The sequence below is a fragment of the Alternaria dauci genome, chromosome 6, assembly GCF_042100115.1.
Source record: "Alternaria dauci strain A2016 chromosome 6, whole genome shotgun sequence".
NCBI classification, from domain to species: Eukaryota; Fungi; Ascomycota; class Dothideomycetes; order Pleosporales; family Pleosporaceae; genus Alternaria; species Alternaria dauci.
In genome coordinates, this window is record NC_091277.1 from 235,003 (window position 1) to 260,084 (window position 25,082).

The 25,082-nt window shown below is 53.2% G+C and overlaps 8 protein-coding genes across 8 annotated transcripts; 5 read left to right on the top strand and 3 right to left on the bottom strand.

Moving 5' to 3' along the window:
- Window positions 1-1,660: 1,660 nt before the first annotated feature.
- On the bottom strand, window positions 1,661-5,491 carry ACET3X_006429 (uncharacterized protein). The gene is made up of 3 exons (XM_069453155.1): window positions 4,221-5,491; window positions 2,930-4,174; window positions 1,661-2,874 (listed from the first exon to the last, which is right to left on the bottom strand). The coding sequence occupies exons 1-3, from the start codon at window positions 5,478-5,480 to the stop codon at window positions 1,894-1,896; spliced, it is 3,486 nt and encodes a 1,161-aa protein (XP_069305197.1). The 5' UTR covers window positions 5,481-5,491; the 3' UTR covers window positions 1,661-1,893.
- Window positions 5,492-5,792: 301 nt separating this feature from the next.
- On the bottom strand, window positions 5,793-7,647 carry ACET3X_006430 (uncharacterized protein). Its single transcript, XM_069453166.1, has 5 exons — window positions 7,025-7,647; window positions 6,737-6,931; window positions 6,495-6,687; window positions 6,204-6,430; window positions 5,793-6,153 (listed from the first exon to the last, which is right to left on the bottom strand). The coding sequence occupies exons 1-5, from the start codon at window positions 7,349-7,351 to the stop codon at window positions 6,067-6,069; spliced, it is 1,029 nt and encodes a 342-aa protein (XP_069305198.1). The 5' UTR covers window positions 7,352-7,647; the 3' UTR covers window positions 5,793-6,066.
- Window positions 7,648-7,794: 147 nt separating this feature from the next.
- Window positions 7,795-8,875, top strand: ACET3X_006431 (uncharacterized protein; the record flags this gene model as incomplete). Its single annotated transcript, XM_069453177.1, has 3 exons — window positions 7,795-7,870; window positions 7,923-7,981; window positions 8,081-8,875. The coding sequence occupies 3 exons, from the start codon at window positions 7,795-7,797 to the stop codon at window positions 8,873-8,875; spliced, it is 930 nt and encodes a 309-aa protein (XP_069305199.1).
- Window positions 8,876-9,676: 801 nt separating this feature from the next.
- On the bottom strand, window positions 9,677-11,564 carry ACET3X_006432 (uncharacterized protein; the record flags this gene model as incomplete). The annotated part of the gene is made up of 4 exons (XM_069453187.1): window positions 9,677-9,723; window positions 10,121-10,325; window positions 10,376-11,464; window positions 11,514-11,564. The coding sequence occupies 4 exons, from the start codon at window positions 11,562-11,564 to the stop codon at window positions 9,677-9,679; spliced, it is 1,392 nt and encodes a 463-aa protein (XP_069305200.1).
- Window positions 11,565-12,627: 1,063 nt separating this feature from the next.
- On the top strand, window positions 12,628-13,735 carry ACET3X_006433 (uncharacterized protein; the record flags this gene model as incomplete). The annotated part of the gene is made up of 3 exons (XM_069453198.1): window positions 12,628-12,965; window positions 13,019-13,287; window positions 13,335-13,735. 3 exons carry the CDS (start codon window positions 12,628-12,630, stop codon window positions 13,733-13,735), a joined length of 1,008 nt encoding a protein of 335 aa, XP_069305201.1.
- A 1,689-nt stretch (window positions 13,736-15,424) lies between these two features.
- ACET3X_006434 (uncharacterized protein) lies at window positions 15,425-16,786 on the top strand (the record flags this gene model as incomplete). The annotated part of the gene is made up of 5 exons (XM_069453209.1): window positions 15,425-15,436; window positions 16,104-16,133; window positions 16,211-16,292; window positions 16,352-16,578; window positions 16,628-16,786. 5 exons carry the CDS (start codon window positions 15,425-15,427, stop codon window positions 16,784-16,786), a joined length of 510 nt encoding a protein of 169 aa, XP_069305202.1.
- Window positions 16,787-17,108: 322 nt separating this feature from the next.
- Window positions 17,109-17,937, top strand: ACET3X_006435 (uncharacterized protein; the record flags this gene model as incomplete). The annotated part of the gene is made up of 3 exons (XM_069453220.1): window positions 17,109-17,216; window positions 17,294-17,437; window positions 17,488-17,937. 3 exons carry the CDS (start codon window positions 17,109-17,111, stop codon window positions 17,935-17,937), a joined length of 702 nt encoding a protein of 233 aa, XP_069305203.1.
- A 4,908-nt stretch (window positions 17,938-22,845) lies between these two features.
- Window positions 22,846-25,004, top strand: ACET3X_006436 (uncharacterized protein; the record flags this gene model as incomplete). Its single annotated transcript, XM_069453231.1, has 4 exons — window positions 22,846-22,930; window positions 22,982-23,759; window positions 23,808-24,320; window positions 24,366-25,004. Exons 1-4 carry the CDS (start codon window positions 22,851-22,853, stop codon window positions 25,002-25,004), a joined length of 2,010 nt encoding a protein of 669 aa, XP_069305204.1. The 5' UTR covers window positions 22,846-22,850.
- Between the last annotated feature and the right edge of the window lie 78 nt (window positions 25,005-25,082).

The window sequence follows — 25,082 nt, forward strand, 5'->3', positions numbered from 1 at the left end:
TCATCAGCCGAGCATTTTGTGCTGAATTCAGCTTTTTGAAAGGCGAATTCGCCCATCTCAACACACGCAAGCTTGCATGTCGCCATCAAACCGAGGCCCTCTACTCGTGCAGATGCGTCCCGATAGCACAGCCTGTTAGTGTCCTTGTTGTACTTGTATGCCTGCCTTCCTTTCGCATGGTATTCGTTGTCATATTTGAGGATGTTGAGGAGATACGAGGCATTGGCGAAAATCATGGCGGCGCAGCTTCAAAGTGTTTTGTAGCTGGAGGATGGCTGTTTCTGCTGCCAGCAGTATCGGAAGCGTACAACCATGGATCACGGTCTGGGCGCTGTGTAGCCATGGTTCGCAGGCTGACTGGAAGACTCATCTGCTGCATCGCTGTGACTCATTGAGGAAGCGTAATCATCTACAGTACAGTATTAGATGGGGCTATTGCCATCGCATCGAGAAGCGGGGTAAAGCAGCCAGATCTGATGTATCTCACGAAAATTGTGGTTGTGGATGACAAGAACGGAAGGTTGGTGAGTTTGGTTTATGCACGCAATGGACGCTAGGCCAAATATCGCAAGCGCCGAATCTAGTGATGCCTCCACCCCTACGCATACTTTCCACCTCCCTCACGCCCACCGTGGCACTATCCGCAAGATTGCGCAAGCGAAAAACATGTAAGCATGTGCAGCAAGGAATTTTCCGATCGCGCGACTCACAAAGAAGATTGAGCTCCCGAGTCTCCAGTTGGGGAATCGGGAGCATGGAGTCATCCCTAAGTGAAGAGCGTTGAGTGAATGACGGGACGTTAAGAGAGCGGAAGCAGTAGCTCCCCAAAGGGAGATTAAAACATTGAACGCCTTTTCACAAGTGTGCAGAGTTACCTTTGGCTCTTGAGAAGGCGGTTTGGCAGTGATGATTGGGTTGTGCTTTAGGTAGCGCTTGTGTTGTTGTATGGCTTTGGTCTTGGTTCGCTAGGTCTGCTCTATAGTAGTGAGCGGATGCGTAGTAGCAGGAAAGAACATGGTCACACGTCTGAGTCACCGCTGTACCGTGGTTCTCGACGTAGTACCGCGTTCGTGGTAAGCATTCTTTTACTTGCAAATTCTCTCATTTGAGAGAACCTGTTCGTTCATATCGTTGAGAGTTTTGGAAGTTGTGATTGGCTCAAGCTGATATGCGTCATCGCTGTTCGTCGTGAAATCTTGAGAAGGCTGCGTTGGCATACGTTGGGTTTGATCACTGACTATTACCAGTAGTGCACACTGGATAGCTCTGTTAGTAGACGCACGATAACTAATTCCGTCAAGTGCGCGCGTAAGAGTCAGACGAGTATAATCAGGCCAGCAGGTAAGAACTCTCTCTATGAGTTCAGAGAAACAAGGCTTGTACCAGCGTAGGCAGTAACTAAAGCCACCTATAATAGAGAACCCTCTAGTTAGAATCTCATTATATATAGAATATCTTCTCTAAATTCCTCTTAATCTAATCAATATGCTAGTAACAAGACGTAAGCACAATTCAAATAATAAACGTGCTAGAAAAAGACGCAAGCACAACACTGTTAAATAACACTGTGATAAATCGCGGTAAAGGTGTGTTTCCTAAACACCTGGCTTCACTGTATGCAGCTGTATATATTCAAAGATAGATGAAGACGTAAGCACAATGCTGTTGAGTTATACTGTAGTCCTCCAACTTTCTACTATAGAGCCCGTACACCAATACCACTTCACTCACGACACCCCATCCACAGACCTCCATAGACACTTCATACATACATACGTACGTGCAACGAAGCGCATTGAATCATGCATCCCTATTTCCTAATCCGCACCACTGTTCATCTAACATCTATTTCATGTCTCTCTCGCGCACTCTCCCACACACAAACATATCCCCCTACTCAATCTTCATCCTCTCAAACTGCCCAATACTCGCCTCCCAATTCCTCGCCTCCAGCTCCGCAGCCCTCAACTTCTCCCTCTCCTGCTCCTTCACCGCATCACTAACCTTCCCCTCCCACTCGCCATCCATAATCTTCTTTTGTCTCACGATCGTCTCATTCGCCTTGCTCAACCTCTCTTTGGCCTTTCCAATCTCCTTGTCTAGCTCGATGCGGCCCTTCACATCCAGATATGCCGTCGCAGATGTACCAATGGTGTACACGGCGCAACCAGAGGGCGCGGTATCGGTAGGCGACAGGATGGTAATGTCAGCGACGGTTTTGCCGGCGAGAGAGCGGATGGAAGGGAGGGACGTCGGGGACGAGAGGATGGCGTGGGTGGACGGGGTAAGGGCTTGGATGTAGGTAGCCGCGCCCTCTTTGATCGCGTATTCAGCTGTTAGCGAGCGCAGACCCTTTGCGCTGTCTACGAGCAGCTCGTACTCTGCATTTGCGGTCGCATCTTCAAAGTCTGGTGTGTATTGCGGGAAAGGAGCGATAGTGATGGACGGCGTGCTGTCGCCTTGGCGGCGGGGCAGACGCTGCCAGAGCTCCTCAGTCAGGAACGGCATGAATGGGTGGATCATGTTGAGGCCGCCCTCGATGGCCGTGTAGAGCGTCTGCTTCGCGCTTTCCTTTTGCTCTTCGCTGCCCTCGTCGAAGATGGCTTTGCTGTTCTCAATGTACGTGTCGCAGAGGTACTCGTAAAAGTACTTGTAGGCAGTCTGGGTGGCCAGACTGAACTCGCGTGCCTCCAGGTGATCGTTGATCTTCTTGGCGGCGGCATTGAGCTGGTGCAGGATGTATCGCTCGGGTAGTGACTCTGATCCTCCCTTTGTGACCTTCTCTCGTGGGGTGAAACCGTCTCCCAGTCGTCCAATGACGTACTTCGTGGCCTGGTATATCTTGTTGCAGAACCTTCGGTATCCGTGGATGACCTAGTCCAACGAGTCAGTACACAATGTCAAGAGCGGCGTCTCAGGAATCACTTACGTTGACGTCAAAGGAGATGTCTCCTCCTCCAGTGGTATATCCAACAAGCGCCATGCGCAACGCATCAGCACCACATTCAGGAATACCCTGGGGGAAAGCAGTCTTTTGATACTTCTCCGCCTTGGTCAACTCCTTGGGGTCCAGGTTACCCGCGCGAAGCTGGTCATGCAGCTTCTGCAGTGTGATACCATCCATAATGTCGACAGGGTCGACAACATTACCCAACGACTTGGACATCTTCCTGCCCTCCGAGTCACGAATGAGCGAGTGGCAGTAGACCTCCTTGAACGGAACCTTGCCGGTGAGGTACAGCGAGAGGAAGATCATCCTGGCAACCCAGAAAAAAAGAATGTCCCATCCGGTCTCAAGGACAGATGTGGGGAAGAGCTTGTCCAAGTCGGCAGTCTGGTTGGGCCAGCCCAGGGTAGAGAACGGCCAAAGACCAGAGGAGAACCACGTGTCGAGGACATCCTCGTCCCGTGAGAGCGTGAACTTCTTTCCAGGGAACTTCTTCTCGGCCTTGGTTCGCGCCTCCTCCTCTGTCCGGCCAGTGATCCAGCGTTCGTCCTCTGTTCGGTCACCCGCCTCGCCTTCGATTTCGACAAAGTAAGCGGGGATCTGGTGACCCCACCAAAGCTGTCGTGACAAGCACCAATCCTGGATGTTATTCATCCAGTGCATGTAGACCTTTTCTGAGGTTGCGGGCCTGATCTTGATATCGCCCTTCTCGACAGCCTCGATAGCGGGCTTGGCGAGACTGTCCATCTTCATCCACCATTGCGGCTTCATGATGGGCTCAATGACATCTCCCGACCTTGAGCAGATGGGGACCTTCATGGGGTTGGGCTCCGTCTTTACGAAGAGGCCCTCTTTCTTGAGCGCATCAACGACAGTGTAGCGGACATCGAAACGCTTTTGTCCTTCGAACTGACCAGCGTTCTTGTTCATGGTTCCGTTGTCGTTCAGGATGTTGATGAACTCGAGACCGTGCTTCTTTCCGAGGTTGAAATCGTTGGGGTCGTGCGCTGGTGTGAGTTTCACAGCACCAGTACCAAACTCGGGATCGACATACTCGTCGGCGACAATGGGCATGAGGCGGTCGATGAAGGGGTGGCGAGCCTTCTTGCCGACGAGGTCTTTGTAACGGTCGTCCTTGGGGTGAACCGCGATACCAGAGTCACCGAGCATGGTTTCGGGACGTGTGGTAGCAATCTCGATGAACTGATCTGTGCCTTCGATGGCGTACTACAGAATGTCAGCAGATGCATCTTGGTTGTAGAGTCTGTCGTACCTTGAAGTGAGTGAGGACACCAAACTCCACCATCCTCTCATAGCCAGGCACGGACAGCTTGGTAGGACCCGCTAGATCTTTGTTGTCGACCTCGAGTGTACTGAGCGCCGTGTTGAGAGCCGTACACCAGTTGACCAACCTGTTACTACGGTAGATCAAACCATCCTCGTGCAGACGGACAAAGGTCTCGGTGACAGCCTTGGAGCAGTTCTCATCCATGGTAAAGGCCTCGCGTGACCAATCGAACGAGCCGCCCATCCTCCGCAGTGTGTTGGTGAGATGCTGGTGGTATTCCTCTTTCCACTCCATAGTCCGCTCAAGGAACTTTTGGCGGCCAAGATCGTATCGCGTCTTGTTTTCTCGTCGCTTGAGCATCTTCTCTACCACGGACTGTGTGGCGATACCAGCGTGGTCGCAACCGGGCAGGTACAGAGTAGTGTAGCCCCTCATCCTATACCACCGTATGAGAACATCTTGCAAACTCGTAGCAAGAGCATGTCCACAGTGTAGCTTTCCAGTAACGTTGGGCGGCGGGATGGGAATGACAAAGTGACCTGGGCCCTTGTTCTCGCCAGTCTCTGTGAACTGGGGCTTGAAGAAGCCCTGCGAGTCCCACCACGCATCCCACGCCGACTCGACGACCTTGGGAATGTATGCCTTTGTGTATGGGTCGTCCAGAGGCTTGAGCCTCTTCTTCTCGCCCTTGGGGGTCTCCTCGACGTACTCGGGTAGCTGCTCCTCCTCTTTACCCTTCTTCTTCTTCTCCTTGGCTGGGGCGGAGGCACCGTCTTTGGCGGCACCGGCGGCTGCTGCCTTCTTTGCCTTGAACTTTGCGTCTTTTTCCGCCTTCTTGCGCTCCTTCTCTAGTTCCTTGGCGGACTTTTCCTTCTTCTCTACGCCTTGTTCGTTCTCACGGCCGGGCGCGTGTTGGCCGGTAGCATCGTGCTCAGCAGCACCGAGGATGTCCTTCTTGACATCGGCGCTGACCTCAGGCGGCGGCGCAGTGTTGGGCGTCGTCTTCTCGCCGGTCGAGTTGTGCGAGGACGCGTTGAGCGCCATGGTTGCGGTCGAGTAGTGGTGTTGGCTGGGAGGGGTTGGCTGCGTTTGGTTGGGCACGCGCTCAGCGTGAAGCGGCGTGTAGGTTCGCGATAGAGAGGGGACTGGGGACCTCGATTGCAGCCGGCGTCTCGTAAGATGTCGATATTCGAGGTTTCGTCTGCAGGCGGCGCGCAGTGTAGTGGGCGCGGTGCGGGGCAACATTAACAAAAAAGTGCCTGGGTGTGAGTCGTCCAAGTCCGGCCTGCGTCACCCCACATCGAGAAGCTCGGACGGACCCCGCCTACGACGAACCATTGAGCAATGCTCATCGCTCGACGGATTCATCGGGAACAGTCATAATGGCACGCACTCATAGACGGGTGATGGGAACTCTCCGAAATCAGCTCGGTAATGTCCGATCACACGTCACACGTCTCTGCAGACCAAAACACATCAATCACCGCATCCAAGTCGGCTCAAACCACGAGAACATGTCCAGAAACAGAACAATCATTTACTACGCTCAACTCGAATCACTCGGACCAAGGCGAGCACCCGAGAACACCCCAATATGCCCGATAGACCGTGACTTGCATTTTCCCCTTTGCTTATACAAGAATGATAACTAGCACCTCTGCCCTGTACACCTGGTCGCTCCGCGATTCATGCCCTGTGTTGTGGTTGTTTGTACGCCGGCACCTCAGCTGTGTCTCAATGGAATATACGGCAACAAAGGACCGCGTGTCTCCTTTGCTGCAACTTTGATGCCATTACATAAAGTCTAATTAACGTAAGTGGGGTATCTCAATCATGCCGCGGCGCTGTTTTGCTGCGCAGCCTGTCGGACGGGCGCAAAGTAAGGATGTTGCATGGCTTCTTGGGCGGTCAGTCGGTCCTGTCGCATGTTAGTCATCTTATTGTATGTCAGTGTATATCAAAGCACACCTGGTGGTCGTATCGCAGCAGCTTGTCAAGGAAGTCAATCGCGTCATTGCTGACAAAGCGCTGGTTCTCGGCGTTGATGAACGAGTGCCACGGCTTCTTGGGATACCGGCTGAGTATGTCGTCATACTGGGCATCCAGTTCAATGTCGTACTTGTCGAGATAGTCGAACAAGTCCTCGGTTCCCAGAACCTTGGCAATCTTGACGAGCTGGTCCGAGTTGCTGTTGCCTAGAGTCGGGTCGCAAGATGTCAGTGTCTGCCTCAATCCCAGTTGGATATCAGAGTTGCCTACCGTGGAAGAAGGGTTCCCGCCTGAAGATCATCGAAGCGAACATGGCGCCCAGCGACCACATGTCGAGCGAGTAGTCGTACTCCTGGAAGTCGACTAGCAGCTCAGGACCCTTGAAGTAACGTGACGCAACGCGCACGTTGTATTCGGTTCCTGCGTGGTAGAATTCCGCTAGACCCCAGTCGATTAGGCGCAACTAGTACGTGTTAGCCGTGGTGCTCTGCTCTGCACTCGTGCATGCCCACCTTGCGCTTCTCGTGGTCAATCATGACGTTGTGAGGCTTGACATCGCGGTGCATGATGCCTTTGCTGTGGCAGTAGTCGAGCGCCTTGAGCAGTTCGAAAATGTAGTATCGCACGTCGTAGTCCTGGAACTTGGGGTACAGACTCCGGAAGTCGGTATTGTTGACATATTCGAAAATCAGCGACGGCGTTTTGCTCTGTTTGGCCCATGGTCAGCATTTGGTCGCAAGCACACGACAGCGGTTGGGCCTCAGTACCCAGTCGCCGATCCAGTCGGAGCCGTCACTAACCTGGTTGTCGCGCACCACGTCGAGCAGCGAGACGATGTTGGGGCCGCCCGAGAGATTCTGCAGAATCTTGATCTCACGCTTTATCTTCTTCTTCTTGACGGGCTTGAGCACTTTGATGACGCATTTCTGGTAGTTGACCACGTTGATGCCCTCAAAGACCTCCGAGTACTTTCCGCGGCCAATCTTGCGGACGACCTCGTAGTTTTCGAGCACGCCCCAGGAGATGTTGACCGAGTCGTAGTCCCAGTACGACCGGGGCATGTTCGCATTCACATCGGCGTAGACGCGGGCAAGGCTTGTAGCCCCGCTCGAGTTGTTCAGCGCCATCCTGGCAACGAGCGTGTTCTCTGGGAGCGAGGTATTGCCGGTATGGTCCACACGCGCACGGGAGGGTGTCGAGGGGCCGTATGGTGGGGGGAAGGAGCGGCGGACGTCGGGACCGCGTGAGAAGAGACCAAGGCCAGCAAACGCAGCGAACAAAGCGAGCGCAACTGCTGCGTATCGGGGCAGGCGCGTCAACAGGCCGACACGGCAGTCGCGATGGGCCTCGAGTGTGGGCGGGGGAGCCTTTGGGTCGGCGGTGGTGGTGAGCTCTGGCTGCTCGTGTTGGCGGTGGTGGATGGCTTGTGGGCGTTAGACTAGTAGCGGACAAGGGCCAAGCTTTTCCCGGCTTGCTGCTGCTGCTAAATGACGATCCATCTCACTTACCAGAATTATTTGCCCTTCGCTGTCGCGCTCCTCCTGCGCCCTCTGCACGGCCCGTTGCCGCCATGTTCCACGATCTAAATGTGCCCTGGACCGATGCGACGCGCGAGTTGCAGCGCACAGTAGCTTTTCTCGACGAATGTGAGCGTTTAGTCCAAGTTGCATGTGCCGATGGTAGACTGACGCAGTGCAGTAGGATACGATGTCGTTGCACTCACGCACACTTATGCAGGAAAACTGCCTTCTGATATTGTAGGTACAGGGAACCTGCGGCTCTCACCCACGGAATCCCACATCGCTTTCACCCAAGGCCTGTCCCGTCCTGCCCATTCGCTAACGCCTCTCACCCAGAGTTCACCCGTGCCCGCGACCCTCCCCTTCCCCGTACCCCCCCGCATGCGCATCCTCCGCCGCTGCAACATCTTCCTCACAGACTCGGCCTCCAACTTCCGCATACCCCAGCTGCAACAACACTACGACCTCGTCGCCGCGCGCCCAACCGACGACCGCACCCTCCAGCAAGCATGCATGAGTCTCGACGTGGACATCATCTCCCTAGACCTGACCCGCCGCTTCGAGTCACACTTCAAGTTCCCCACGCTCGGCATGGCTATATCACGGGGCATTAAGATTGAAATCTGCTACAGCCAAGGCATCATGTCGAGCGATCCGAGCGCAAAGCGCAACCTGATTAGCAATGCCACACAGCTCATACGTGTGACCCGCGGTCGTGGCCTGATTTTTAGTTCGGAAGCGAAGAGCGTCCTGGGTATACGCGCACCGAGCGATATCATCAACTTGGCGTCGGTGTGGGGACTTGGTACCGAGAGGGGCAAAGACGGGCTTACCAAGGAAGCGAGGAGCGTTGTCGAGTTTGCGCGACTCAAGCGCCAGAGCTTCAAGGGCATAGTGGACATTGTCTATGGTGGAGAGAAGCCGGTGGAGACGTCTGCGGATGGTGCCAAGGACAAGCAAGGGCAGAAGGGGAAAGCGAATAAGAACCAGAACGGCAAGCGGCCGGGCGAGAATCTCCATGGTACTCCGCTCCACGAGACAAAGGCAGATAAGTCCGTCTCAAAGCGCCAACAGGCCAAGAACAAAAAGGCGAGGATACAAGACGTGGGCGGGGACGAGAAACAGCCGTAAGGAAGGAGTGATATGTACAGTCACCGCAGACACCCAATGATACCCATAGACCAGAGTAGCAATGCGCGAGAAGAACCACGTCTACGTGTTTGTATTCTCCCCCAATATTACTACTTTGCAGGAGCACTCAATGCTCGACTGCCACTACCAGACAGATATATACCATAAGAAACAGACCACCACGCGCGAATCCAGACGAAGAGGAAAAAAAAAAACTCAAAGCTCAATCTTGTCTAGTCGACAAAATCTACCACCATCCCTTGTTGTTCGCCGTCGGCTTCGCCAACCTCCTCCCCAAATTCACCGTGACCCGACTCTGCAACGCAACCGTACTAATATCAAACGGCAAAGGCTGTGTCGAGCTCTCTCCAACAGGCGTAGGTGCCGGCGCATTCGCCGCAACCTGGCTCTGAGCCATCACACTCGTTGTCGCCGCTGACGTGGACGACGAAGAAGACGTACCAGAAGACGCAGACGCAAGCGATACCTCGACGGAAGGCGTCACGGAACCCGATGCTGATGTCGCAGCAGTAGACGACGAAGAAACAGACGCATCGCCACTGGCTATAATAGTAACACCCGCTGCAGCCGCGCTCGTCGTCGTCTGAGCCATAAGACCAGGACGCGTCAGTGTCGCAGAGTCAATCGACATGGTGCTGCTCGAGCTCGTTGAAACAGCTTCCTGGGCCCCGGCCGCAGGTTCCCCGCCAGCAACCACGGTCACAGCGCTGCCGACTACGGTCTGCATTGTGCTCGCGGTTCCCGTGCTCGCGGTGCCCGGTGACGCGCTGCTCATGGAACCTAGCTGGAAGGGCTGGGCCTGTGGTGCAGACATGGGGAAAGATCCGCTGGGACACATGCAAGCGCAATTACACTGCGAAGCTGCAGCTGCAGCTGCGGCGCCACCGGTTCCTGCGACGACGGTGACGGCGGCGGCGGCGGCACTGGTGGTCGATGCGGCTGCGATACCGGCGGGCTGGGCAGAAGCTGTGTTTGTTGAGGATGCGGATGAAGAGGATGAAGAAGATGATGCTGCGTTAGCGGTCCCGTTGGTTCCTTCGCCTGCGACAACGGTGACGGCGGCTGCTGCGGCTCCTGAAGAAGAAGAAGAAGATGATGATGATGCGGCTGCATTAGCAGTCCCATTGGTCCCGTCGCCCGCAATGACTGTGACAGCTGCCGCAGCACCAGCTGGACTGGGAGAAGCGCTCGTCGAGGCACTGTTGGCCCCAGCAGTGCCATTACCACCATCTCCACCCGCTTGGACAGTGACTGCCATGCCCGCCATAGTCGTAGTCGTCGCATCGAGACCGCCAGGCGTGAGCGTAGCCGAATCAATTGCTGCAGCACTAGCAGTGGTCGAGTTTGAAGCACCTTCTGCACCAGCTGCGGGCTCTCCTCCTGCAGAAACAGTGACAGCGGCAGCAGGCGGGGCAGCAGCAGCAGCGGCCTTGAAAACGATTAATGATGGTTCAGGTTGAATCTAGATTATCGACTTACTGTAGAGCTTTTGCCTTCTGACAGAGTGGGAGTCGCCATGGACTCGGCAGCAGGCGTAGCAGCCTCCATAGCACTTGTACTGCTTGCGTATCCAGCGGCCATGGGTGAGTTCGTCCAGGAAACAGGGGTTACGGCTGGAAGAGCTGACTTCCCTGCGGGAAAGACTGTCTTTGCTGCTTTGGACGCAGAGGAAGACTCCGCCGGTGACTCTCCAGCAGGTGGTGAGGGCGCAGCTGGTGCTTCTCCAACCGTTGCTGACGATGAGGATGTTGCTTCTGCCACCGAGGATGATGCAGATGTTGTTTCTGCCGCTGCAGGTGCTTCTCCCGCAGCGGGTGCTGAAGGAGCAGCCGCTTGCTGAGGTGCGGATTCTACCAGCGCTGTTGCGAGCTTCTGGCCATTGGCTTCCGTGATGACTGTCGAGATGGCCTGGATAGGTTGAGCGTTGCTGCCATTCTGCTGTGCTCCGGCTTGGGATGGCGGTGGGAGCTGGCCCTGTCCGTTAGATGCGAGTTGGTTAGCCAGATCTCCAGCGACGTCGTTGACGCTGCTCTCTCCTGCCGCGGGCTTCGGGGCCAGTTGGTTTGCAAGATCGCCTGCGACATCGCTCGAGTTGATGTCGCTTCCTATCCCTGAAGTACCGCCCTGTGACGCCGCTTGTGCGGGGCTCTGGCTCTGGCTCTGGCCCTGCTCTTGTGGTGCACTGGTCTGGTTCGTCGATGCTCCCTGCTTTTGTCCATCAAGCCCACTAAGAATGCCGTCGATGCTCGTTGAACCTCCACCCGCAATCTGATTCGCAAGATCACCTGCCACATCACTCGTGCTGACATCTCCAGCGCCGCTCCTTTGGCCTTGTCCTTGCGCGATCCCGTTCAGCAAGGCGTTTGCGTCCAGTCCGTTCTGTGCAATCCTGGCAGCGAGGTTTCCGTTGTGCAATGCATTTGCCTGTTCAATGACGGGTACGCCGAGTGCTTCTGCTGTATTCCCTTGCACCCGTTCGGCTCCTGAGATCAAGTCCTCGATCCGCCTTCCGACAGTTTCGGGCCGGACGTTGGTGTTATGAAGATCAAGTGTTGCTTGACTGATCGTCTGTCCATGGTCAGTATATGCAATTCTCTCAAGCAAACAATATACGTACAGCGCCGATCAAGAGCAGAGCTCGCACCCAAGATGATCGAGTCCTTGTCATGGTGAACCTATATAGATGGTGAAATATAAAGACGATAGAACAGAAAATTAGTTATTAATACATCAACAGTCCAGCTGGAAAAGAATCGAAGACAATGTCACAGACATGCAGAACCGCTCAGTACCTGCGCAGCAGAAAGACCAAGGAGAGTTGAAGATAGAACGGAAACGTGTGGCCACGCAATGGAAACAGATACTTCGGGTCCAAACGAGCGTAAGCTTCCGGATAGTGCGAGCGCGAGCCAAAACCGATCAAAAGTTCATGACTGAGGCGCAAACAATCCTACTTAACGGGTCCGACATGTCAGCCCCGCTCACCATGTTTCTAACACTGTGGTGCTGGTTTCGAGCTTCAGCGGCTGCTCGAACAATGGTCAAGTGTGTCTCATGGGTCCAAGGACAGGTCCGTCCAGCACGCAGTAGCGCTACCGGTAATGTGATTGTCGGGACAACCTAGTCATCAAGGTTTGTTGCAGGATTGTGGCGTACGATCCATGATCGACGGACCCGCGACCAGCAGTTTTGGTGGTGGTTAAGCTTCATGATCGTCTGGCCAGCCGCGAGGGTAGTGAGGTCTGACACGCGATGTGCTCGAGGCGGTGGAGCTCGTAACCAAGGACGTTTCAGCCAACGGCATGCCGTCTCTCTCTTTCCGCTCGCGCATGCATGGCACCGATCTTCGATTACCGATTTATTCTCGCTCAAGTCCCGTATCGCAGTCCATCCTCATTCCTAGCGAAGCATCTACACTGGTGTTGTGTTGTAAAGGTTGTGCGCAAGGCTGGTGATCGCGGGCGAAAGTCTTGCCTAGTCATCGCGCCTTGGCAAGCGATGACGTGCGTCATCACCCTTGTGCCTGACGCTGCACTGCCCCTAGAGCCAACTTCCATCGCGAAATGCACGCTTTTGGGTCGTCGGAGTCGGCCAAATTCTGCCAGTGCAGACTGGAAAAGTCGGCTTCCGGACGTAGCGAGCAGCAGTAAGACTGTAGGCCTTTTGTATATGTAACCGTATTCCTGCTCTACAGTGCACGCATACAACGTCAGCATCGTCCAGTAGCTAACATGGGAGCTGTACACGTCCTTGATGACTATTATCTCGCCATCACGTTCCTCATCACTGTTGCTTACCAGCTTTTCTTCTTTGCCATCGCCTTCTGGTTCAAGTTCGACAAGGTCACTGATTTTGTTGGCGGTACAAACTTCATCCTTCTTGCTATCCTCACACTTTCGTTCAGCGAGAACCGCGGCGATGCACGCAACATTGTGGCCTCGCTTTTTATCATGCTATGGGCAGCAAGGCTCAGCGGTTTCCTCCTCTTTAGAATTTTGAAGAGTGGAAAAGATGATCGCTTCGACGATAAGAGGGACAAATTCTGGTCTTTTCTCGGATTCTGGGTGTTGTGAGTTGCTCCTACCAGTAGCGTCATGCAGGTGTGGTTGCTAACGAATGCAGTCAAATGTTCTGGGTCTGGACAGTGTCACTACCAGTTACCATTCTGAACTCGCCCAAGGTCACTCGATTCAACCAGCCAGACTTCGGAACGGGTCGAGACATTGCGGGCATCATTCTCTGGTCTATCGGGTTCATCATGGAGAGCGTGTCCGACGTTCAAAAGTACAGATTCCGTACTGCTCATGGTAGCGATGGTGCAGTCTGCAATGTTGGATTCTTTGCCTGGACTCGGCATCCCAATTACTTTGGAGAAATCATCATTCAATTCGGTAAGTATGGTTCATCCGTATTTTGGCATCAAGGCTAATTGTGCTAGGCATCTTCATGATTGCTGTATCTCCTGCAGCATACAACTACGTCTCGGGAGGCGCATATGACGCGCTATACGCATCTATCCTTGGACCCTTCTTCTTGACTCTACTGCTCATGTTTGTGTCTGGCCTGACATTGCAAGAACGACCAGGCGCAAAGAAGAGGTATGAGAAAGGCACGCAATGGCCCGAGTACGAGCGATATCTCCACCGAACAAGCATTCTCATACCATTTCCGCCACAAATATACGCCAAATTACCAGTCATTCTCAAGCGAACCATCTTCCTGGAGTTTCCAATCTACGTCTTTGACCCAGCGAAGCATGCGGATCAAGACAAGGTGAAAGCTAGATCTGCGGAGGAAGGACGGGGCAGGCCAAGTGACGAAGAAGGACTAAGGCCTTGAAGTACCACCACATGCGCACCAGATGTTTTATTTAATGATACTCTTTAACCGCTACTTCCGCTACTGATCAGTACTTTGTACCAACATTCCTCTCACCCCTCAACTACAGCACCAGCATCCTTGCTCTAAAGCCTACTTGGCCTCAGCGCAAGACCTCTCCCAGAAAAGCTGATCCGTGCCGCTGGTGGCAGTGAACTCTCCCTGCGTGAGCGAATCCCTAAGGTACGCGCAATTTCCAAGCTTCGGGTTGAACAAATAACTCTTGCACTCCGCTTCGGCCAAGCATAGCGCCGCACAAGTCGAAACATCCGTCGCATCGACCAAGTTGAACGAAGAAGCGTAGTATGCCTCGACACTAGCAAAGCCTTCGACGCCACACGTGGTGGTTGGAGGAGATGGGGTGGTGGAAGATGTATCGCACTTTCCGAATCCGGCTTGGCAGCCTGTTGCACAGAATGCGGTGGTGCTTCCACTGCGAGTTGATGTTAGTACCTATGAGAGGGAGAAAGAGGGGGAATTGAGAGCTTACCACCATCCGTAGGCGCTGCAGCAATCGCCGAATGAAGAGCCCAGGCATGTCACTCCGTTGCCGCAACTTCCGTCGACAGAGATGCTCTGGGTTGGTGCTGGTGCGGCTGACGAAGTTGCAGCCGACGAACTTGCAGCAGCCGATGTCGCAGCCGCCGATGTTGCGGTCGTAGACAAGGTCGATGAAGGCGACACCGCTCCGCAAATTCCAAAGGCTGCATTGCAGGTAGTGCCGCAGTAGTCGGTGGTCTTTCCACACCAGCCATAGGCGCTGCAGCAGTCGCCGAATGAAGAACCGGCGCAGGTGAAGCCAGAAGTTCCGCCGCAAGATCCATCAGTGGAGATCTTTCCACCTGTAGTCGGGGCTGCTGATGATGTGGGTGCTGCGGATGATACTGCGGGTGCTGCCGAGGATAGTACGGGTGCTACTGATGAGACCGCGACAGACGATGGTACGGGTGCTGCTGACGAGACTGCGGCCGATGATAGCGCGGGTGCTGCCGATGAGACTGCGAGTGTCGTCGAGGATACCGCGAGTGTTTTCGACGACACCGCACGTGTTGAGGAAGCGATAACCACAGGCGCTGAAGATATTGGCAATTTGCAGTCCCCAAACTTAGCCTGGCATCCAGTTCCGCAGTGCTTTGACGTGGAACCGCAACGTCCATCCTTGGAGCAACAGTTTCCCCAAGCCGAATTCTTGCAAGTAAGCGTGTTCCAGGACTGTTTGCCGCAAAGACTGGTGCGGCTGACCATCAACGCATTAACATTAAGGAATAGGACGGCCGAAACGGCCAATAAGATGGAAGAACGCATAGTGTAAAAGAACCGTTGGAACGAGTGACGTGAGTTAAGAAACGGTCGGTGAATGGGGACGCATTACTGGATCCGTAAACGGGAGCGACCAGAATATATTACGTCGTGGATTCGTGGATAGGAGACTTCCAAGCTTGGGCTGACTCGTGAAGCGAAAGTGGTGTTAGAGATCTCACTGGCTAGACCTGATAGAAACAAGGCTAGACTTTAATTAGAGCTTCCAAGGCCGTCGCATCCCCATAAGGCTGAAGATGGCGTGCATCTCGATGCGCAATACGAGCTTAATAATTGTCGTTTTGTACCTAGAGTTAGACGGTCCTATTCACAAGAGATTGAAAAACAAAAATGGAGATATATGTAGCTAAGAGCTGAAAGCCACATTTTGGGGTCCCAGAAGTAAAATGACTACTTGCCATAACCGAACATGTTCACTGCAAAAGAAGTTTTTTGCTTAGGTCTACTGCCTTGATGTTTGTTGTTTTGATCTCGACATCCAGACAAAGTTTCGGCCGGAAATTTACGGATTGGGATGATTGGCGAGCCCTGCATCTCTCTGCTTACTGCCCTTGCGTTAGGGGTGGCAATAGCTCTTGGGCTACAATCAGGCAAACCTCGTGCGTCGCGTTTCTCGTCGGAGTTTCCGCAGACCTTTCATCCAAGCCGTGTCCTTGCCGGCGATGACATGTAAGAGTGCAACCACCAAGCCGAGCAGTGGGATGCGTTCGCTTAGTCATTGGCTGGGCGAATCAATTCACCCGGCCTTATCGCGCGAACGGTGGAGATCACCTCACGCCATCGCATAAACCACACCCACGGAACAGTCAGGGCAGTAAAAGTCGTCAAAACTTATACCTCATGCTCGCATCTTTCCTTGGCTCGTCGAGTTAGTTGGACGACTAGCAGCCATGAGCAGGCTGGCGTGTGTTATCGACTCGGCGTCTTCTTCCACCCCGCGTCGCCAATGGACTGAGCACCTTGAGATGGGATTGCGTCATTGCGTCACCTGGAGATGACCTGTTTGTAGGACGGAAAGAAGAAATATAAGAGGCTGGAGGTGCGCTTCGCCCTGCCGTTCGACTATCCTAGCAACTCTTACATCCCTGACACCAACTGTATTGATACTGCACCCAGACGACATTTGTTTTCCAGATAACTGCGACATCGTACGACAGTAAAATGACTTCAACACCAATTCACTCAACAGGCCGTGGAGGTGCGCTTTCTTCGAAAACGGTTTCCACACGCAAGACAAGAAGCTGACGGCTACTGCAGGTGCTGGCAACATTGGCCCTGACACCAACGTCTACACAGATGGAGGCCTCGTTCGCGAAGGCGTTCAAGGCGAATCTCTCGATGGAGACTTCTCCACTGGCCGTGGGGGAGCTGGCAACATTGGAAAGTCGCCTCGCGTTGGGCCACAGTCTGATGAAGGCCGTCGCTCGGTAGACATGGTCCCTGAGATCAACCAGCGCAACGCGCAAGACGAGTTCCACACTGGCGTACGTCATGCCGCGCGAGAATCGCAAGACACAACTGACATTACTGTAGCGTGGTGGTGCCGGAAACGTGTACAAGGAGAAGCACGGCGGCCACAGCTCCTCGCCCGACCGTAAGGGCTTGGGCGAGAAGGTCAAGGAAGTGCTCCATCTGGACAAGAAGAAGGAGCATGAGCCTTCTCCTTTGGCGCAGAACACGACCACGAACTAGACATGATACCCAAGTCGAGCGACCTTGATAGAGGAATGGTAGTGGCACGAGCGTTGGACACCGATGATACCTCCGGCTGCAGTCTCACTACGAGACAGCCTTGCTTTTTATACAGTTCTCAATGCATACATGCACTCTTTACAACACACGCGCGACTTGAGTCGATCTGGCGAGACAGGTGTTTGTACCGTGCCTGGCGATGATGGTGGGGTGAAAACTAGCGCGGACCACGTGGGGTAGTCGCGAACCCAAGTCGCGTCATCTGCCTCGTGAAAATCCCCCAAACCCGACACATTCTTGAACAAATCTGCGCAGCATCACAATGGCTTCCAACGAACACGACGCCGAAGCTCTCGTCCACTCTGACGACCCAAGTCACCCCGCAAACCACATTTGCACGCTCTGCGCAAAGTTCTACAACTTGGGCTGGGTACGATGACCTCGAAGCACTAGGGGACGCGCACGAAGACACGATTGAGTCACGGCTAACACGCGCACTCCCGCCAGGTGACAGGCACTGGCGGAGGAACGAGCATACGCCATGAGGACAAGATCTACATTGCGCCCAGCGGCGTGCAGAAAGAGCTCATGAAGCCCACGGACATGTTCGTCATGGACTTCAACACCAAGGAATACTTGCGAAGACCACAGGTACACATCACGGGGCCGGGTTGTGCACAGGGTGACTAACGCAATACCAGGTCCTCAAGCCATCAGCATGCACACCCCTCTTCATGGCCGCCTTTGAACGCGGCGCCGGCTGCTGCATCCACACGCACTCGCAGTGGGCCGTCCTCGTAACCCTCCTCGTCGAGCGCGACTTTGGGAAAGAAGCTTGTTTCGAGATTGAAGAGATTGAGCAGATCAAGGGCATACCAAAGGGCCGAGGGAAGCAGGGCAATCTCGGCTACTACGATCGTCTGCGCATACCCATCATCGAGAACACGGCGCACGAAGAGGATTTGCGGGAGAGCTTGGAGGAGGCCATGGAGAAGTATCCGGATTCTTATGCGATTCTGGTGCGGAGACATGGGATTTATGTGTGGGGCGACAACGTGCACAAGGCGAAGACGCAGTGTGAGAGTATTGATTATATTCTGCAGTTGGCGGTGGAGATGAAGAAGCTGGGTCTGCCTTGGACCAAGGCTTAGGTGGAGAGTGAAGAGTTGGATGTAGGCCTTGGATGAGACTAGCGATAGAAAACGAAAGACAGGTGTTGCGATTACTACACGACTACATGGAGTCAGCATCAGTGAGACGGAATGCGGTACATGTCGATTACAGATGGCATTGGGCTGGGTTGTCGCTTACTATCCTGGCCCCAACAGGCCAACAACAGCAGCTGGGTAATGAATACCCCACATTGTCTTACCTGTTGATCTCTCCTAGTCGCATGGTACTCCAAAACAGGTTGGGCTAATGCCGAGAATTGGTTCTCATCTGACAAATCTTCGGATGCCTTTGAAATCGAATTGCAATAACGGGCGGTACATAATCGACATTCTTTGAAACATCATCCGGGCGAGTCTGCTCTTTCTCACGTATAAGAAGCGTTGCGGTACCACCCCCCAACCCTTTGCACTTGGTGCGTAAACCGACTAGCAGTCATGGCATCCCCTACCATCAGCCAGAAGGCTATATCGTACTTGGAAACATACATCGACATCGCTATCGACACCGGCACATCTGCACCAGACCTTCCGTTTGCTCTCGTCCACGTCGTAGATGCCCAGAACAATGTACTTTTCTCCCACGGCAACGCTCCAGGCAAACGGCCCACATCGAGCTCCATGGTCATCGTTCAATCTCTGACCAAGATCGTCGGAGCAATGGCTTACATGCAGCTTGTCGAAAGCGGCCGCGCGACCCTTGACGATCCCGCCACCATCAATACCTGGCTCCCTGAACTCGCCGCTAAAAAGGTCTTGATGGGGTACACGATTAATGCTGGAACAGGGAAGAAGATGTGGCAGTTGGAAGATAGAAAGGGCGATATTACAGCAAGGATGCTGATGAACCATACATACGGCGGTGGCCATACTTACTTCAACAAGCTGTTATTGGAATACATACAAGACCTCGGCGAAGGCGTCTGGGAAGCAACGAACGAAGCGTCAGATCCTTACGGAGTGCTCCTCGCAAGCCCTCTCCTCTGGCACCCAGGCACGCATACAAATTACGGTCAAGGACTAGATTGGATCGCCGTCCTCATCGAACGCATTACCCAACAATCCCTAGCCTCGTACCTCCAAGAAAATATTTTTGACCCGCTTGGTCTAAAAGAAATCGGTTTCGAGCCGCAGTACGGCGGAGACGTTGTATCGTCGGCGTACAACGCTGGGAAATTTTGGCCAAGGAAGTTGCGCGCTGGGGGAGAATTTGTTACAATCGATTCCTCCGAACCCGAGATTGCGAGACGAGCTGATGCTTTTCCTAACGGCGATTACCACGCGGGTTGCTTAGGAACGGGGCTCGTTGCTAGCGCAAGAGACTACACACATCTCCTTACCATCCTGCTCCCACAGAACGCCGGCGTAGATCCAGTCAGCGGCCATCGCATACTCTCCCCCAAAAGCGCGGCTGAAATTTGTCGTCCCCAGCTCCCCGAAGCGATCCGCAATGACTCTCGTTGTTTACAAAACTCGGGCGCGGCGCCTATCATCGTCCCTGTCGATCTTTCTGCGCCGGTGCTGGATCCGCGTGGTAGCTTTGGTTTGGGTTGTGGTGTGCAGGGTGCGGATCGGGTTCTTGAGAATGGGGAGAGGGGGAGGAGTGGTGGGAGTGTGTATTGGTATGGTGCGACGAATGTTGAGTTTTGGGTCGATGCAGAGAAGGGGATTGTGATGTCTGTTTGGGGCAATTATTATCCTTTTTGTGAAGAGACGTGGATGCGGTTTGTTGGGGGTGTGGAGGGGATTTTGTATGAGGGGTTGGAAGGGACGTAGGGGTTGAGGCTACGTGATTAGAGTGCAGCTTTTAGATCTCCTGTTAGCTAACAACTTGCATTATCCTCTACGGTGCCTTTGTGTCTACTAGAATAGAATGTGCCGACTGATGAGTATGCCAATAATGAGACGTGTTCCAGTCGGGGCTTGTCGATAGGCTGACTTGGTCGTGTGAAAGTGACGAGCTGTAGTCGGACAAAGGCATGTGAAAGACTACAGTTTTCCATCAAGAGCCGGACTGGAGAGACGCAACCGAAAAGTCACTGACTATTCATTCTGATGGCTATTCACTTATGCTCAGTGACGTTTCTTTCTACGTGTTGCTACATTACTGATTCATTGGGCTCAAGGTCGATTCTCACCAACTGTCCTCCTATACAATTCTCCTTTTCGTCCATTCCGATCTTAGTGTTTGGCTTGACTTCAACACCCTCAACCTCAATCAAAACTCGACATTGCCGACGCCATGGCCAAATCGAAGCCTTCTGACCAAGGCACCAAGCCCAAGCCTACAACCCGCTACTTCCTGCGTGAACGTTCTGCAAAGGTCACCAAATCATCCCCAGCTTCGAACCGCTCACAGCAAATGAAGCCTGTCTGCCGTACTCGTGATGGTCTAGTTTCATTACGAAACACTCCTGATCAGTTTGTCTCCATGTAAGTCCACTGGCTGCACGATCTCTTCACCAAGTCCACATCTGACACATTGAAGCGTCGAAACCAATTCATTACAGTCCCCCCTCCTACGTCTCCCAGGTGAGATCCGAACACAGATATTCAAGTACGTTCTGGGCGGTACGAACATACTCTGTATATATCCCAGAGGTTCCAAAAAGGCGGGTACCACGATCTCAGTCGACAGTATTCCCGTTCCCTGGGTGCAGAAGTTCAGATCTGCCTTACCGTGCGTCTGCCGCCAAGTATACTACGAGACTGCTACGCTGGTCTATTCCCAAAACGAGTTCCACTTCCTGGATGCTGAACATCTTCGGACCTTTCTTCGTGCTCGCAAGCGAGCTCAACTCGAAGCAATCACGACGATTTGTCTTATCCCAGAATGGAGCAGGTTCCGTAATGGAATTGATTGTTGGAATTACAACTTTGGACTTTTGAAGGGATTGAAGGGATTGCGGAAACTGTATATGGCCCAAGTCTATGGTAGGTGGACGAGCCGACCTATGTTGGATAATTTCAGGGAGATGAAAGCTGCGGTGGCGGAGGGTTTGGCTGGCGACTTAGAAGTAGTAGTTGTGACCTTACTAGGACTGGGCACTTGGGGAGTTTGTATGAGAATTCCTTAGGTATAGGGGCAATTGGGCCTGGTGCTAGATTCAAAGCGTCTACGTGATAGTACTTGAGATAGGGCAAGCACTAGTCCAAATCGTGTGATGGATATGAGGATAGGTCGCTTTATATCGTGGTATTGTTTCTGGGACATATAAACTGCCGTGAATATGCTCGTTCACCATTGGCTACAGTTAGAGGGATCTTCTCGACAACAGCGATGGCAAGGTCCATTACTTATCTACTGGACAGAGCATCGACCTTCGTCTGCCTTCCTTTTTCTCACTTGTTCCAAACTTTCGTTCCTTGATTGTTCCAGGGTTTCACGACCCCCTTTGGACTTCCCAAGCCTCCACCCACTCTACGAAGGCGGCATGGTCACCATACTGCTTGGCCTCAGCAAGCGCCATCTTCGGATCCGCGCCGCGGTCGAGCAGGAACCATGTCAGCTCACGCGCATTTCTTTCTGCCGTCCAGCCAGCCATGACAATATACTCCAACGGCGTCCCCCATTCTCCTTGTAACCATTTGGTGTCGCGTGGAAAGTCCTCCTGGTTAACATCCAAGCCTACAACGTCGACCAGATAGCGGACCATGGCCAAACGCTGAGCATGCTGCGCTCTACTCTGCCTTTGCTCTTCGTCATCTTGCCCTGGGTCGTCCGAGACATTTTGGCAAATTGCTGCATGGACCACGGCTTCATGCAGCGTACAAGGACCTAAAGGAGCGCCTTTGGATCGCAAAAACTCGAATGTCGCGATATTGCTACTCGACGCGACCCTTTCGAGAATTGATTCGTGTGGTCTTCTGTGCGGTTCCTGCCAGGGCGTCGCTAGACTGGCGCCGTGCTCTAAGCACCATACAAGCTTTTCGCGATCCTGAATACAAGACCACATGAACGGACTGCGATAAGATCGACGAGTTCCTGTCGAGTTTATGTCCCAGCCATGAGCAAGCAAGAACTCGAGAGTCGAGATTGAAACCTCTCTACCCGCGATATCAATCTGCTCGATCCTGACGCCGTGTTCGACTAGATAGCGTAGGCATGTTGTGGAATTCTTTCTTGTCGCTGCCTCTATGAGTTTTTGATTCTCGTAGTCGCCCAGTCGCTCTTGCGCACTGATTTTCAATACCTGCTCCAGTAGTTTCGGCTCATTGTTGTCGATCGCAGCATCAATAAGAGCCTGTTTCTGAGTCTGCGAATTCCCCGTTGGATGCATTGTAGGCTACCACTGTTGAACCACCAGAGGATGCGTCCTCTGCAGTTTACGTAGATACCACGATAAGCAAGATTCCTACAGTGTGCTTGTAGATAGCTACTTGCTTGCTGCGGACCTGTATGGAGTTGATGGAAAGTTCGGTCGGACGTAGTCTTTGTTAAGCTTTCAAGCCAACCACAACTTCCGCAACTGCCAGTCGCTGAACACTTTTCCGACTTCTTTGCTTTGTCGCATATCAAATGAACACTGTCAACAAGTGATCCCCATCTGCCATCTTTGTATGCGACATCAGCATGGAGGAGAAGGTTGGAAGTACAAGTGCGAGACCGAGACCGAGCTGAAGGTAAGCCGAGCGGCGGATGAGAGAGACCGAATAGGTGGGATGATACGGTATCGTGAACAGGGACGAACGAAGGCAGTATGCATGAAACAGGAATCTAGGTAGGCACTGAGAACGCAGAGGTTGTAGGTTGCGGTTACGTGTTTGGCCTTGGTGACCTAGTTCAATGTCGGCGGCGGGTGTGACGACCCGCCGTGCGGGCGGTTTTCCCATATCCTCGGCGTCAACAAAAAGCCTCCGACCCCGCCACTGCTGACCATTCGGCACCATTCAGCATGCCACCGACGACCTCACCGACACGACCTTTGAAGGTTAGTGCCAGTCCAGTGCACAAGAGGGCCAGCAAGCCAGTCGCGTAAGGGATTTTAACATCGCGAAAGCTCTTACAAAGTGTTAATGATTACAGTTGCCAGCGATGCCATTCGCGCAAAGTGAAGTGCTCGGGAGGCCACCCATGCTCAAACTGCCGTGATAACGCTGAGACGACGCCTTGCGTGTATCCATCGCGCGATCGGCAAATCAAACTCAGCGAACAGTATTTGAAAGATCTGCTAGAGGAACACGAGCGTCTCAAAGGGATTGAGCGTCTGCGCAGCAGTTCTTCCGCGTCCGCCAAGGTTGTTGTCTCCGTCGAAGAACCTCCCGAGAACAACACTGTGGATGAAGCTGTACGTAACCCACTCCTTGAAGACAGACCTTGGTTCCATGCAGTCTCTTCCGAGCATGTCCCTATTCACGTTGGGGAAGCTGCCGACGCGGCATTTGCCACGAGGTTTCGCCAGACTCTTGCCGTAGGCAATACCAAGCATCTACCTCGGATGGACCACGTACAAGACGATTACCTGATACTGCTTTCCCATTCTCCTTTTAATTGGCCGTCGCCTGCAAGAGCACGCTTCTTGGTCAGAGTAGCCTTGTCCACCGTATGCCAATACTACCATATTGTGCGCAAGAGCCAAGTCACAAGACTTCTAGAAGAAGCTATCAAGAACAACGGCAATGGCGATCGGATAGCCATCTGTAAGATTCTAGCCCTTTTTGCCCTCGGTGAGGTATACTCCGCCAAACATGCTTCCATGGATGCAGACTTTCCGGGTTTAGCCTTCTTCGCTCAAGCAAGAAGGATGATTAGCATTCCTGCTGAGCGGCCGCAGATTGACACTATAGAAGTCACACTACTACTGGTTCGTGGTACCAGAATTGATGTGAGAAGACTATCTAATATCAGCAAGGTCCTTTACTCCTTCACGGTCAATCGCCGCCACTCGGCTTACATCTTCGCAAGCTCCGCCTGTAGACTTGGTCTTATCATGGGAATGAACATGAACATACCTGAGCATCAGTGCCCCGATCGACTAGCTAGAGAGCATCGTGTGCGACTGTGGTGGTCTGCGTATGCTCTTGATAGGGCATGCGCCTCGAAGCTCGGTCTTCCTGTATCTGTTGCTGACGAGGATATCATGGTAGACTTTCCCAGTGGTGACGGTCTGCATGCTGCAGAAGAAGGCGATTTCGGCGACACCGAGTACAGCTTGCATAGCATCAAGCTGGCCAAACTTGCCGCTCGATTGACGCGAGCCATTTACAGTAGGAGGAACCATCACGAGTCGTTTTCTAAAAGAGTTCAGGCGATGCTCAAGGATCTTACCGAATGGATGGACGACCTGCCACCCAGGTTTCATCTCAGGGATAACGACACTTCAGCACCTCTTTCTATCGTCTACATACATCTGCGCTTCAACCAGGTTTGTTTACCGATGATTGCATTGGACCAGAGCTAACCTGTATAGTGCTGTATTCTTGCCACACGACCAATACTTCTCCATGTTCTCCGTAGCCACAAGCAATCATGGTCAGATCCAACCATTGATCCTAAGCGCAACCTTCCCGACGGCGCTCTCGCACTTGCCGAAACATGCATCCAATGCGCGCGACATACTTATCGCATGCTTACTGAGGCCTGGATCAACGGAACTCTGGCTACGCTGGATTATTTCGACACTCAATATCTCTTCTCAGCTACTACAATCCTTGCGATCTCTAGTCTCTTGCGATCACCACGGAGTCAATCAGACGGTGATGACTTCAAAAACGCGGTGGAATTGTTGCGACAGCTTGCTCAAAGCGGCAACTATGGCGCAAAAGAGTTCGTAAAACACATGGATGCGATAGAGGATAGCATGCGACTTACGGCGGATACCATCTTTGGGCCAGGCCGCCCACACCAACCGTCTGCGACTAATGCGGAGCAATTGCTTCCTCGTTACAGCGAGGGGATGACCGCTGGTATGGCCCTTGCCGATCCCTCACTTCGATACTTTCTTTCCGAATCCGATCTGGACCTCCAAGCATTTAGCAACACTGCTTTCGATGAATTACAGACACCATACTGGTGGACGGATGGTTGGGGAGTGGGTGGAGACATCTGAACAGCCAACGTGCGGATGATTGCATTGTCGCATTTAGACGGACTATCATTTTTGATACAGCGCTTATGTATATACAGG